General features: G+C 44.5%; 1 protein-coding gene across 3 annotated transcripts in view; it reads right to left on the bottom strand.

The window, feature by feature from the left end:
- Positions 1–14,700, bottom strand: part of fancc (FA complementation group C) — a 47,206-nt gene that overhangs the window by 2,916 nt on the left and 29,590 nt on the right. For all 3 annotated transcript variants that reach the window (XM_070447104.1, XM_070447105.1, XM_070447106.1), the window contains 9 exons: positions 12,429–12,536; positions 12,184–12,248; positions 11,928–12,092; positions 11,156–11,312; positions 8,835–8,890; positions 5,043–5,142; positions 4,232–4,307; positions 3,080–3,167; positions 483–657 (listed from right to left, as the gene is read on the bottom strand). In XM_070447104.1, coding sequence (XP_070303205.1) covers positions 483–657; positions 3,080–3,167; positions 4,232–4,307; positions 5,043–5,142; positions 8,835–8,890; positions 11,156–11,312; positions 11,928–12,092; positions 12,184–12,248; positions 12,429–12,536 — 990 coding nt within the window. The remainder of the gene's footprint in view (positions 1–482; positions 658–3,079; positions 3,168–4,231; positions 4,308–5,042; positions 5,143–8,834; positions 8,891–11,155; positions 11,313–11,927; positions 12,093–12,183; positions 12,249–12,428; positions 12,537–14,700) is intronic.

Raw genomic sequence — 14,700 nt, 5'->3', positions numbered from 1 at the left:
TCCATGACATAGACTGACCAGGTGAAAGATATGATACCTTATTGATGTCACTTGTTAAATCCACTTCAATCAGTGTAGATGAAGGGGAGGAGGTAGGTAAAAAATATATATTTTTAAGCATTAAGACAAGGCAAAAGATTTAAGTGCCTTTGAACGGGGTATGGTAGTAGGTGCCAGGTGCACCAGTTTGTGTCAAGAATTGCAACACTGCTGAGTTTTTCCCGTGTGTATCAAGAATAGTCCACCACCCAAAGGACATCCATCCAACTTGACACAACTGTGGACTCAACATGGCCCGGCATCCCTGTGGAACGCGTTCGACACCTTGTAGAGTCCATGCCCAGCAAATTAAGGCTGTTCTGAGGGCAAAAGGGGAGGGGGTGCAACCTAATATTAGGAAGGTGTTCATAATGTTTGGTATACTCAGTGTATCGAGGGAGTTGACAACAGTAACCCCTTCCATCCAGCCAGTCAGTACATACCAGCTGCTGTGTCCGGTGGTGCCCCCTGTTGGTAGGGTGGTGATAGAAGGTGAGGAGCCACAGCAGGGGGCCACAGTCCTGGGGTCTGGCTGAGACCAGTAGCTGGCTGGCCACCTCCAACCAGTCAGCACACTGCACCAGCAGGAACCAGGCCTCAAACACTCCACACTGACCCCTGGAGGACAACACACACACAGGGAATTAACCTAGCACCCAATCATCATCTGAGAGATGGCGGGAAGATAAAGGGCATGTTCTAGAACATGCAGAGGGAGAGGGAGAGGACAGAGAAAGATAGGGAAGAAGATTAGTAAGAGAGTAAGACGATGAGATAATGAAGGGGGATCACTGGCTGGGTACGGTTGGTAATTTCGTATGGTGTTCCGGGAATAGAGCGGTCGAGATAATGGGCCAAGTTAAAAGCAGCAGCTGGAGCCACCATTGCTCTCTCAGTTCTCAGTGTTCCCTCTCTCTCTCTCATTCTTCCTTTCTCTCTCTGCTATTGCTTTCCATCAATCCTTGGTCTACTATCCTCCTCTCACTCACACATTMTTCCCCCCTCTCTCTCTCTGCTATTGATTTCTACCACTCTCTCTCTCATTCACTACAATCTTCCCCCTCTGCTCTCTAGCTAAGCTTTAGTACATTTGTGGAATCAGGAGTGAGTAGTGTATTCTGATTCAGGGGATAACATACGAGATAGAACAATATGATACAGTTGAAGTCGGAAGTTTACATACACTTAGGTTGGAATCATTAAAACTAGTTTTTCAACCACTGCACAAATTTCTTGTTAACAAACTATAGTTTTGGCAAGTCGGTTAGGACATCTACTTTGTGCATGACACAAGTAATTTTTCTAACAATTGTTTACAATTGTTTATTATTTCACTTATAATTCACTGTATGAAAATTCCAATTCAGAAGTTTACATACATTAAGTTGACTGTGCCTTTAAACAGCTTGGAAAATTCCAGAAAATGATCTCATGGCTTTAGAAGCTAATTGACATAATTTGAGTCAATTGGAGGTGTACCTGTGGATGTATTTCAAGGCCTGCCTTCAAACTCAGCGCCTCTTTGCTTGACATCATGGGAAAATCTAAAGAAATCAGCCAAGACCTCAGAAAAATAATTGTAGACCTCCACAAGTCTGGTTGATCCTTGGGAGCAATTTCCAAATGCCTGAAGGTACCACGTTCATCTGTACAAACAATAGTATGCAAGTATAAACACCATGGGACCACGCAGCCATCATACCGCTCAGGAAGGAGACGCGTTCTGTCTCCTAGAGATGAAAGTACTTTGGTGCGAAGTGCAAATCAATCCCAGAACAGCAGCAAAGGACCTTGTGAAGATGCTGGAGGAAAGAGGTACAAAAGATCATCTTTATCACAGAAAACGGAGTCCTATATCGACATAACCTGAAAGGCCGCTCAGCAAGGAAGAAGCCACTGCTCCAAAACCGACATATAAAAGCCAGACTACGGTTTGCAACTGCACATGGGGACAAAGATCATACTTTTTGGAGAAATGTCCTGATGAAACAAAAATAGAACTGTTTGGCCATAATGACCATCGTTATGTTTGGAGGAAAAAGGGGGAGGCTTGCAAGCCGAAGAAACACCATCCCAACCATGAAGCACGGGGTGGCAGCATCATGTTGTGGTGGTGCTTTGCTGCAGGAGGGACTGGGCACTTCACAAAATTGATGGCATCATGAGGATGGAAAAACTATGTGGATATATTGAAGCAACATCTCAAGACATCAGTCAGGAAGTTAAAGCTTGGTCGCAAATGGGTCTTCCAATGGACAATGACCCCAAGATACTTCCAAAGTTGTGGCAAAATGGCTTAAGGACAACAAAGTCAAGGTATTGGAGTGGCCATCACAAAGCCCTGACCTCAATCCTATAGAAAATTTGGGGGCAGAACTGAAAAAGCGTGTGCGAGCAAGGAGGCCTACAAACCTGACTCAGTTACACCAGCTCTGTCAGGAGGAATGGGCCAAAATTAACCCAATTTATTGTGGGAAGCTTGTGGAAGGCTACCCGAAACGTTTTACCCAAGTTAAACAATTTAAAGGCAATGCTACCAAATACTAATTGAGTGTATGTAAACTTCTGACCCACTGGGGATGTGATGAAAGAAATAAAAGCTGAAATAAATCATTCTCTCCTCTATTATTCTGACATTTCACATTCTTAAAATAAAGAGGGGATCCTAACGGACCTAAGACAGGGAATTTTTACTAGGATTAAATGTCAGGAATTGTGAAAGTTTAAATGTATTTGGCTAAGGTGTATGTAAACTTCGACTTCAACTGTATATGGGGGAAAATATCATGTAAGCAGCAGCAGAGAGAGAAAATAGAGGTGAGGTGATGCTGGGAACCGCATCATTGGAGCTGAAGAGACATAGCTCATAAAACATGAACAACTCCCAGACACACAGATCATAATCAACTTGAAAAATGAAGTTCAAAGTTGTACAGTCTATTACATATTTATACTTGTTCATATTTATTGCTAGACTGACTGAACCAACTTCAGCACTCTGTGCCTGACTAATGAAAAGCCCAAGGTATTCCCCTCTCACCTGTTGCCTTCCTCTTCTTCCTCAGTGAGTCTCTGTAGTGATGCAGTGATCCAGGCCAGGTGTTCTGGCCACGCCTCCTGGGCCATTTCTGGGGGCGGGGGAAGGAGATGAGAGGGATGCATAACTCAAACCATGCATTGGTGTCAATTGGTCGCACGCAAATACTCAATCACTCACACAAGCAGGCAGGCAGGCAGGCAGGCACGCACACACGCACACACAGTGTGTAATGATTAACTTTGAGTGTTGGCTGGTAGCCAGCATGTTCCTAAACGGCAATGCTAGATGTCAATAAGCCATGCCTGCGGGGTACTTGGGTTTGGCCACACACTTAAACATACCTCAGAAAAAAATTGATAGGTGCAGTGAAATGAGTTGCTTTGCGGTGAAATTAGTTGTTTTAGAGGGTCAGCCATAGTAGGTCGGCGCCCCTGGAGCAAATTATGTTAAGTGCCTCGCTCAAGGGCAGATCGACAGATTTTTCACCACGTTGGCTCGGGTATTCGAACCAGACCTTTCGGTTACTGGCCCTAACCGCTAGGCTACCTCACATCCTAGAACATTCAACATACTCATACAGGTATACAGGTATAGCCTAGACTACTCTGGCAGATTTGGATAAGTGTATCATTCCGTGATGAAACATTCCCCTACACAAATAGACCAATATCCAAGCACAGTAGAGATTGATCTTGATCCCTTTAAACATTACTGTGATGAAAGCAGATATATTGAGTAAAGGGTAACCGAGGATAAAGCTCAGTTACTGATATGATCTTGTGAGTATTGATGATGGAGAGGAATAATGAAAATTAGTAACTACTTTACTTTTTTCAAAGTACTATATTAGGTAGCCTAGTGGTTAAGAGCGTTGGGCCGGTAACCGAAAGGTCGCTGGTTTGAATCGCCAAGCGGAAATCTGCCGGTGTGCCTTTGAGCAAGGCACTTAGCCCAAATTGCTCCTGTAAGTTGCTATGGATAAGAGCGTCTGCTAAATTACTCAAATGTAAAAATGTTAATCACTTACTGATTTTAATGTAGCTGTTACACGGATGTTATAAGTAACCGTTATTGATTGGTGAGACACAGAAAGCCATTCATTCACTCAGAGGGTGAAATGATTACACATAAGAGATCCTACACGCATCCTACCTGAAGGATGGGTCAGCAGAGGGGCCAGTAAGCTCTGGGGTGTGTGTGGGAAGAAGGCCTTCAAGGACACACACTCCTGAAACAAGACGCGCGCACACACAGGTAAGAGGCAACAGACAAAGTTAACCTATAATACAATGCAGAACATTATCAGAGCCCTCCAGTCGAGTTAGCAAGACAACAATGCAATACATCTAAAAATCCCAACTGTACATACCAACCTAAAGACTGTCAGATGAACGTTTTGAAAAACAGCAAGGCTTTCGCACTGCTAGAACAGAAAGAGGACAATAAAGAATGTGTGTCCTAGAGAACTGACTACACTGTAGATCGTATGGATGGAGGTCCCCTATAGCTGGGCCTGAAGGTGTGGCTGGCTGTACAGTTCAAATAGGGGTGAGCTCTATCTCATGATTTGTAGAAGCTAAGGGATAAGGGTGAGTGTGTATGTGTGTGTGTGTGTGTGTGTGTGTGTGTGTGTGTGTGTGTGTGTGTGTATGTGTATGTGTGCTTGGTGGTGCAGTATGGGGTGGTATGTAGATTGATGTGTTATTGAGAGTTGAGATGGAGGTCATATTTTCAGGTAACACACCCTATAGTCGTGGTTGTAGTCTAGGCTACCTATGACTTGTGCCTGCTTAGGACCACAGAAACAGAACCACTAGAATGGGTAGCCCAATTCAAGTCAATGATGCCATAATGGGTGGACTGGCGTCCATTTTGAGTGCACCCATGACTTTACCAGTCAAATTGCCTAGAGGTTCCAAGGCCATTCTATTAATTATATTTCTATGTTTAGGAGCCTCCATACCTGAGGCTGCAGGGCTGCCAGTTCCCTGAGGAAGCAGAGGGTGAAGGTGTGGATAAGAGAGAGCAGAGTCTGGTTCCCCTCCACCTGCACCAGCATGGACCTACACAGAGCAGAGCAGGACAATTAGCCCTTACCAGGAAACTAGGCTTATGACGCACGTCACTAGTTCACAGTAGAGGCATTTGAACATAAACATTTATTTTTGATCAAAATGCATTTTCTGGCAGAAATGCCTTCTGGAAGAAAAAGAAACGCACACCTATTTAGGCGAGGTGCTGGCTAGCGGAGTAGAAAACTTGAAAATAAAGGAGAGCCGCACACTCTAGGAGCTCAGATGCAAAAATGTAATATCCTGTCTTCATCAGGGTATATCAGAAATGCCTTCTGGAACATGTGCCTTAATAACAAACTTGTATTCCATCCGTAAATACAAATAAATTGTTAATTGTTAAATTACGAGCCTAGTTGGTTTAGCCATGGAAAAAGTCAGGAACCTTCCCGCTAGCCATGATTGGCTGAGATAATGGATAGGCTGGACATGCCAGGAGATGAGTTTGTATTGGTCTGCCATGTAGCTTGCTTCTGTCTATAACGTGAGTTGCTCAGTATATGTTGATAGTCCTTTCTACCGCTCTGTTTTAGAAAGATATAACGTTAGCCATCGAGAACTACAAAAGTTTTACTACTTTTCTCAACGACATTGATTCCTTGAATTTAGCAGCGCTTTCGACAGAAAAAAAGTGACGGGCTACTTTCTGCACACGCCACAGTCAGTGTGAACCGGAGTGACTTGACACAACTCTGGCAGCTAACAAGATGTAGCTACGAACAAATGTTAAATGGTTCCCGTCTGCCGTGAAGCGTTCATCCATGTATACGGCTAAGAGTCTAGCTACATTTTCAGATATTATACKTTTCTAATTTAGTCAGAAAGTCATTTTCATTGCAAGTTAACGTGTACTACTAGCTAGCTAGCGAACGTTAGCTTGCTGGCTCGCTAGCTAACGTTATGTGTATGATCTGTGTAGTAATATTGTTTGAATCAGAAACCCATTTGCATTGATAGTTATAGACTAATGTTAGATAGCTAACATTGAGCCTAGTTGGTTAGCTTTAGCTACCTGCAAATTCATACTACAGCTATGACAATGTTTGTATTGGTAGTAGTATGAGTTGGGATGATTCCAGTTCTTTGTTTAGCTAGCTAGCTACATGTCTTAACAGAAGACTCCACTTCTCCAGATGATTACATGACCCATCAAGTCCAGGTGTGTCTGGAGGTGACTACGGCCATCTATTGTATTTCATGAACATGTCTAGACAATAGTGACCCATCCACTTAGCTAGATGTGGCTGGGGAGGTTTACAGCTCTCCAGTAGGTGCACCAAAGACATTCAAGGGCCATTTTCTCAAAAGTGGGGTTACAAGTTGATCAACTTTCAAAGCAAAATTACTTTCCGATTGTTCCTCAACTGCAGTGTACTATATTTATTTTATTTTATTTCACCTTTATTTAACCAGGTAGGCAAATTGAGAACACGTTCTCATTTACAATTGCGACCTGRCCAAGATAAAGCAAAGCAGTTCGACACATACAACAACACATAGTTACACATGGAGTAAAACAAACATACAGTCAATAATACAGTGAAAAATAAGTCTATATACAATGTGAGCAAGTGAGGTGAGATAAGGGAGGTGAAGGCAAACAAAATATATATATAAATAAATAAAAATATAAAAAAGGCCATGGTGGCGAAGTAAATACAATATAGCAAGTAAAAATAAAATAAAAAACACTGGAATGGTTGGTTTGCAGTGGAAGAAAGTGTAAAGTAGAGATAGAAATAATGGGGTGCAAAGGAGCAAAATAAATAAATAAATACAGTAGGTAAAGAGGTAGTTATTTGGGCTAAATTATAGATGGGCTATGTACAGGTGCAGTAATCTATGAGCTGCTCTGACAGCTGGTGCTTAAAGCTTAGTGAGGGAGATAAGTGTTTCCAGTTTCAGAGATTTTTGTAGTTCGTTCCAGTCTTGGCAGCAGAGAACTGGAAGGAGAGGCGGCCAAGGAAGAATTGGTTTTGGGGGTACCAGAGAGATATACCTGCTGGAGCGCGTGCTACAGGTAGGTGCTGCTATGGTGACCAGCGAGCTGAGATAAGGGGGACTTTACCTAGCAGGGTCTTGTAGATGACCTGGAGCAGTGGGTTTGGCGACGAGTATGAAGCGAGGGCCAGCCAACGAGAGTGTACAGGTCGCAGTGGTGGGTAGTATATGGGGCTTTGGTGACAAAACGGATGGCACTGTGATAGACTGCATCCAATTTATTGGTAGGGTTTTGGAGGCTATTTTGTAAATGACATCACCGAAGTCGAGGATTGGTAGGATGGTCAGTTTTACAGGGTATGTTTGGCAGCATGAGTGAAGGATGCTTTGTTGCGGAATAGGAAGCCAATTCTAGATTTAACTTTGGATTGGAGATGTTTGATGTGAGTCTGGAAGGAGAGTTTACAGTCTAACCAGACACCTAGGTATTTGTAGTTGTCCACATATTCTAAGTCAGAGCCGTCCAGAGTAGTGATGTTGGACAGGCGGGCAGGTACAAGCAGCGATCGGTTGAAGAGCATGCATTTAGTTTTACTTGTATTTAAGAGCATTGGAGGCCACGGAAGGAGAGTTGTATGGCATTGAAGCTCGCCTGGAGGGTTGTTAACACAGTGTCAAAAGAAGGGCCAGAAGTATACAGATAGTGTCGTCTGCGTAGAGGTGGATCAGAGAATCACCAGCAGCAAGAGCGACATCATTGATGTATACAGAGAGGAGAGTCGGTCCAAGAATTGAACCCTGTGGCACCCCATAGAGACTGCCAGAGGCCCGGACAACAGACCCTCCGATTTGACACACTGAACTCGATCAGAGAAGTAGTTGGTGAACCAGGCGAGGCAATCATTAGAGAAACCAGGCTGTCGAGTCTGCCGATGAGGATGTGGTGATTGACAGAGTCAAAAGCCTTGGCCAGGTCAATGAATACGGCTGCACAGTATTGTTTCCTATCGATGGCGGTTAAGATATCGTTTATGACCTTGAGCGTGGCTGAGGTGCACCCATGACCAGCTCTGAAACCAGATTGCATACCGGAGAAGGTATGGTGGGATTCGAAAATGGTCGGTAACTGTTTGTTGACTTGGCTTTCGAAGACCTTAGAAAGGCAGGGTAGGATAAATATAGGTCTGTAGCTGTTAGGGTCAAGAGTGTCCCCCCCTTTGAAGAGGGGGATAACCGCAGCTGCTTTCCAATCTTTGGGAATCTCAGACGACACGAAAGAGAGGTTGAAAAGGCTAGTAATAGGGGTGGCAACAATTTCAGCAGATAGTTTTAGAAAGAAAGGGTCCAGATTATCTAGCCCGGCTGATTTGTAAGGGTCCAGATTTTGCAGCTCTTTCAGAACATCAGCTGACTGTATTTGGGAGAAAGAGAAATGGGGAAGGCTTGGGCGAGTAGCAGAGGGGAGGGCAGTGCTGTTGACCGGGGTAGAGGTAGCCAGGTGGAAAGCATGGCCAGCCGTAGAAAAATGCTTATTGAAATTTATTATATTCAATTATGATTCAATTATAGTGGATATACCATTTTGTAGCTCTGAGTCTCTACTTTTATCCAATGTAAAAATAAATCTAAAATCGGGGCGGTCGGTCACATATACACATCAGTGAGTAATCAAATTGTTTACAGTAGGAATATTGTATATCTACTTTATTCACTTGTGTGAATGAAGCGTCCCAATGGCTCACCTGAAGATGTCGTTCACTATTAAGAATATGGAGCTGTGCTGGGAGCAGGCTTTAGGCTGAAACACATACAAACACAAACATGGTTACATATCAGGAGTCGCCTGTATGGATCAATTCATCTCATACACCACTTGGCGTCACTGTTGCGCCGTCTACCCTCATCAAAATGACACTTCCCCATTTTCATACGCTGTTCCTTACCATTAGTTTACCAATATACGACTCTCTCTCTCTCTCTCTTTTCTCTCTCCATCTCCTAATGCAGTGCGCCATCATGTGTTTTAGATTTAACACGTTTTAAAAATGCCCCGGCGAAAACATTCAACAGCTGCACTGTACATGCGTGCCTCTCTCTCTCCTCGCGTCCTCTCCATGCATCTTTTACCCCCAGAACAACCTTAATTATGCTCCCTGCAATCCCTCTCATGGGCTAGAAGGCAGTAAAAACATGCCACCTTCTGTTCCTCTCATAGCAATAACCCTTCATATAGGAAGACCACATGTCTCTCCTGGGCTTTGATCCTATATGAGAGAGGGAGGGAAGGAGGGAGGGAGAAAGAGAGCGAGATAATCTGTGGAAAAATGCTGATTGCCTATTTCAAACTACCTCCAGAACTTCGTCGACCCATCCCAACGCCAACCACCATCACTCCAACCTCCATCTCACCCCCCCACCCCTGGGCTCTGGTCAAAATCAGTGCACTACATAGGGAATAGCGTGCCATTTGGGACACAAAGGTTGTAAGGTAAAAGGTTGGCGAGACCAATGCTAGAGACAGCCTAACTGATGCTCTGCTCCAACCCTGGAAGCAGAGAGGCAAGAGTAGTGACACTGCCCTAGCCACTGATCTACGGTCAGTTTTACCTCCCATTCCACCAATGGTTGATGAAGATTTAGAGAGGATGAGCTGATCCTAGAACTGTCTAAACTTGTAGCAGATACTGAATGGGAAGTGGTCTTTGTAAAAGTAACTAGCCCCCTCTAGTGTTCATATTATGTCATTGCATCATCCTACCAAAGACCTACTCAATACACTGGACTTCCCATCCTCGGACTCCCATCATCAATCGTGATACATATTTCTCATGCAGTACGTCGCCTCTCCACTGCGCTCAGTTTAACAAATGAGAGATCAAATACGACAATCCTGGAGCCACATAAAAGGTGTGTGTGAGTGTGCGTGCACGTATGTGTGTGTGATTGAGGGATGATGGTTTCCCATAGTGAAAACAGATGCGTTTTTTAGCGTCCTCCTCCATACCTTCCACTAACACATTAAGGAGGTTCAATTACAGCACGCACCAAACATCCTGTTGTTGGCAGCCCAGCCGGGCCCAGGAAGGCCTTGTTCATTGTTATTGGGGGAGGAAGAGGGAGAAAGAGCTCAAACAAGAATGCGATACAAATTTTTATTTACCATTTTTGATTGCAGTTTAAACAACTGAGGGAGAGAGGCGAGCCAGTCAGCTCCTACGCCTTTCACACACTCGCACGTACAAACAAACACGTGGGCGCACGGGCACACACGGAAACACACACACACACGGAAACACACACACACACGGGAGACGCACAACCTCTACATGTCTCCATGATCCAAACAAACAGAGAGGCTAAGTGAAACACAACCCTAGCCTCCCTCGCTGTTAACGAGTTATGACAGACGCAGCCAACCAGATGCACTCGAACAAACAAAGTCGAAGACGCGCGTGTGTGTGTGTGTGTAAAACGACAATGTGATAACGACAGGCCAATCAGCAGACGGATGAGGTAGAGTAAATAAACAGATCGAGGCAGGATGAAGAGCGAGATGGAGTGAGGGATGGACGAAGGAGTAGTTTGTGTAAATAAAACACACACACAGTGCAGAGAGAGAATTGTTTACAGAAGTCCCCTCTCTCCAACATACCTGATGAGCAGCTTAGATTTAACTCCATATGAGAAGGGGGAGATGGAGAAAGCTGCAGGATTAAAAGTACACCTATACTCTAGATGCTGTAGGGCCCCAATCACTCTCCGTCTCGGTCGAGGTAGAAGTCGCCCCTGACCACAGATCACAGGAGGCTGCTGAGGGGAGAACGGCTCAGAATAATGGCCCGGAACCATGTGTTTGATATATTTGATACCATTCCTCTCCAGCCATTACCCCGAGCCCGTTCTCCCCAATTAAGATTCCACCAACCTCCTGTGCCACAGATCTAGGATCATATTACTCTTCCCCTAATTCTCTACTTACCATTGGGGGGGGGGGGGGGGGGGGGACATATCTGACCCTGTATCATTGGTTAGAGGTAACCTCTGCCTACTCCAAAATACATACCAGTAGTGAGTGAGTGATGGTGTTCTCTAGGTTGTGCGGTATGGAGGCTGGGTTGGAGAGCACAGAGTCCAGTAGAGACATCACTGCCCCCTCTAGGCTGGCCAGGTTATGGCACCACAGAGACACCACTGCCTGGGCCTCCAGAGACACACACTTTCTGCAACACACACACATTCACACTGAAGGTCAGTGAGWTGTCAGTCAACAAGATGTACTGAATGTAGCAGTGTGGTTGGCCCGGTGGTGACACTCCTTCAAGCCTTAGGGAGTGTGACATCGCGGCATGATTAGTATCGGATATCCCAGACCTTGGAGCAACGTAAGCTAGGCAACGGCACAAGGTCTGGGGGAGAATGTCTGAGCTTCTCTCTGACATTTTGAAAGGGGAAAAACATTTGTTCCCAGGAGGTTCATCTTCAGACAGAACTCTCCCAACAAGTTTGGGTAGGCGGGGCATAAAACGCGGGCGGGAATTGTGCTCATGGTTAGCTAGGCAAACAAGCGCATACGGCAGTGACGTTACCGGTGACGCGCTCCCCATTTCCGACTCGTCCTCTCTGTCTCAACTGACGCCGGAACTTCTACAGAGGTGTAAGCTGGAGCATTGGTACATTGCCGGAAGCAACCAGTCTGTCTAGAGAGACTACTGCATGATGGGGTTGTGTTCACTAGCATTCTTGTTTTCTACACTTCCAGCTCTCTGGTTCCTTCAGAGCTCCAAACACTGCGGGGTTAAGCCGCTGGAGAATGTTTTCACACCCTACGTCCTTACCTGGAGTAGGCGGAGCTTACAGCATCCAGGAAGTCCGGGCTGAGGGCTGCCTTATCGCAGGTCACCGGCCGCTGCAGCAACGCACCAATGAGAGGAGCAGTCTCAGGACATGTGACCAGGGGGACACATGCCACTGATGCAGCAAGAACGCTGTCACACGAACACCTGGGGGAAATTAGGTGATATCAGGGGAACAGAACCGAGCTAGAGTTGGGACAGTGCAGGTGGTGGAGAGTAAGAGGAACAGACGCAGTACCTCGGGTTAGGGTCAGCCAAACTGCTGCAGCTCTCCCCAACCTCCTCCACTAGCAGCCACACCATCTGACCAGCCAGAAGGACAAGTTACAGTACATACATACATACATACACACACATGCATAGACACATATGCGGGCGCACTTACACACACAACACAGTCATGTAAATAAATATTATGGAATATATKACCTTTTAAATAAGATCCTTCATTAAATGTGCAAGAACATCAACAAGCATTCATACCTTTCTTAGAACCTTTACATTGTATTCCTTTGGTGGCAGGCCCATATGTTTCACTAACATATGTGTTGTACTGTCCTCTTCTTCTGTAGCAAGCTGACATAACAAATTCTGGGAAGAAAGAAAATGTTCAGTTGGCTCCCACATGAAAAAAWTACTATAGTATACTATGGTATWCWTTCTTAAATATTCACTGTAGTTTTTTTTATCGACTTTACTGTAGTATTCACTGTAGTATACTGTAGTATTTAGTTAATTATAGTATAAATACTGTAGTAAAATAAAACTATTATATACTATAGTTATTAATGTAGTGTTTTTGCGGATTGTAGTATACTGTAGTATTTACTGTGGTGTTTTTGTGAGAGCTTCTGCTCTGAACTATAACCTGTAGGGAAAACAATATGGTCTATACTCGGCATTTAGGTTTCTCACTTATGGCACAAACTGCGATATGGGGAGGGSAATGGGCAGGATACACGCTGATTAAATACTGTAGAATTTACTGTAGTTAAAAAAGTGTAGTGTTTTTGCGGATAATACTTTAGTATTTACTATAGTATTTTGCAGTATACTACAACATTCTTTACTACACATGATCAAGGGATACTACAGTGTGTAGTATAGCATTCTACAGTATACTTCAGTTAATTCTATAGTAAGTACTGTAGTATTCTATAGTAAACTGTAGTATTTTTTTCATGTGGGCTAATGATACATTTGACAGTATAAATGACTAACCTGATATAGTGTTTGTGTGTGTGTCTACAACTTCAAAGCTAATGAGTACATAGCATGATCATATGGTATCATATCATACCAACCACATGTGGACAAGAAAGGCATTCCAGTGGTTACATGAGAGCGCATGTATGGACAACATATGAGCCACTTCAGAAACGAACATTCTTCTACGGGGGCCCTGGTTTTAACAAGCATATTTCAGAGGGGGTCTCCTATACACCAATAAACCAAACATTTATAAAATCAGTCACAGCATGAAAARTAATCTCATAACTAACACTAGCCCTATCCTCCATTCTAGGTCCTACCTAGTCCTCACTGGACAACACAGGAAAACAACACCTGGGGCCCGTTCAGTAGGCACCAAACAGGAGAAAATACATTGTAACAGAACAAGTAGCCTAGGGTAGGGCTAGTGTTAGTTATGAGATTATTTTTCACTCTGTGACTCTGATTATAACTTGTCCAATAAGATCGCAAATGCTCACTGTGTGTGTGTTGTGTGTCTTGAGTTGCCAGTTTGACTTAGCCATCATGCCACAGCCTCATAGACACACGGTAGAGCACCCACAGCAGTCTTCCTGTAACGCTGGGGCAAAATGTATCCAGCGTCTCAGAGAAGGAGTGCTGATTTAGGATCAGTTTTGCCATTTAGATCACAATGAATAAGACAACATGGAGAGGGGGGCACCTGATCCTAGAGGCTTGATACATACRGCCCTTTGTCAACTGTACAGTGTAAGGCAGTCTGTGCTGATGCACTGATCTAATGCTAAGCCCTCTCAGATGTGGTAGTGCTGGAAGGGTAAGCCCTAAGTCCAGGCCTCGGTTAGGGTGCTGCTAAAGCCAATACGCTGGTGGTGGTGGGTGGTGTGGAGGTCACACTTTCCTCCTTCAACTTTGACCTTTTCACCTGACAACAATAACTGAGTGAACATTCTGCAGCTATTCACTTTGATCACAGCTACTATACAGTACATCCTCTATACAGTACATCCTCATGACTGGAGCCTTGAATCCATTCAAAAGTACAAAAGAGCAAGATGAAACACTATGGATAGAGGACTACTGGTGAGTAGCAACTGTAGATTAGTAGAAAAGTGTGTGTGTATGTGTGTGTGTGTGTGTGTGTGTGTGTGCGTGTGTGCGTGTGTGAGTAGAGAAGACTGGAGATCAGAGACAAGATGTGGGACAAGAGAGGAAACAGAAGATGTGAGATGAAGGAGAGAGAGAGGAAGGGAAGGAGACTGGGGAAGGACTAAGAGCCCTGAAGAGAAAGGCAGCCAGTCAGTCAGTGGGCTCTGTGGTTTCACACACATACAACCCAGGGCTGGGCAGAGTGGGTTAGTGGGGAGCGCAGAGGAATGGAATGGTGAAGGAGAAAGAGAGCGAGGGAAAAAAGGTTCCAGTCAGACTCTCGGATGTGGGACGATGAGGGAGAGGAACAAAATGGATGGATGGCAAATGTTTTGAGTTGTTTTTTTCTTGAAGTGTGTAGTTAAGCTGGTCTTGGGGGCACGGACGTACAGTT

This window comes from Salvelinus sp. IW2-2015, linkage group LG15 (assembly GCF_002910315.2).
Source record: "Salvelinus sp. IW2-2015 linkage group LG15, ASM291031v2, whole genome shotgun sequence".
Taxonomy (NCBI): Eukaryota; Metazoa; Chordata; class Actinopteri; order Salmoniformes; family Salmonidae; genus Salvelinus; species Salvelinus sp. IW2-2015.
Note: the sequence above shows the minus strand (reverse complement) of the source record. Positions and strands in the feature narration are given on the sequence as shown.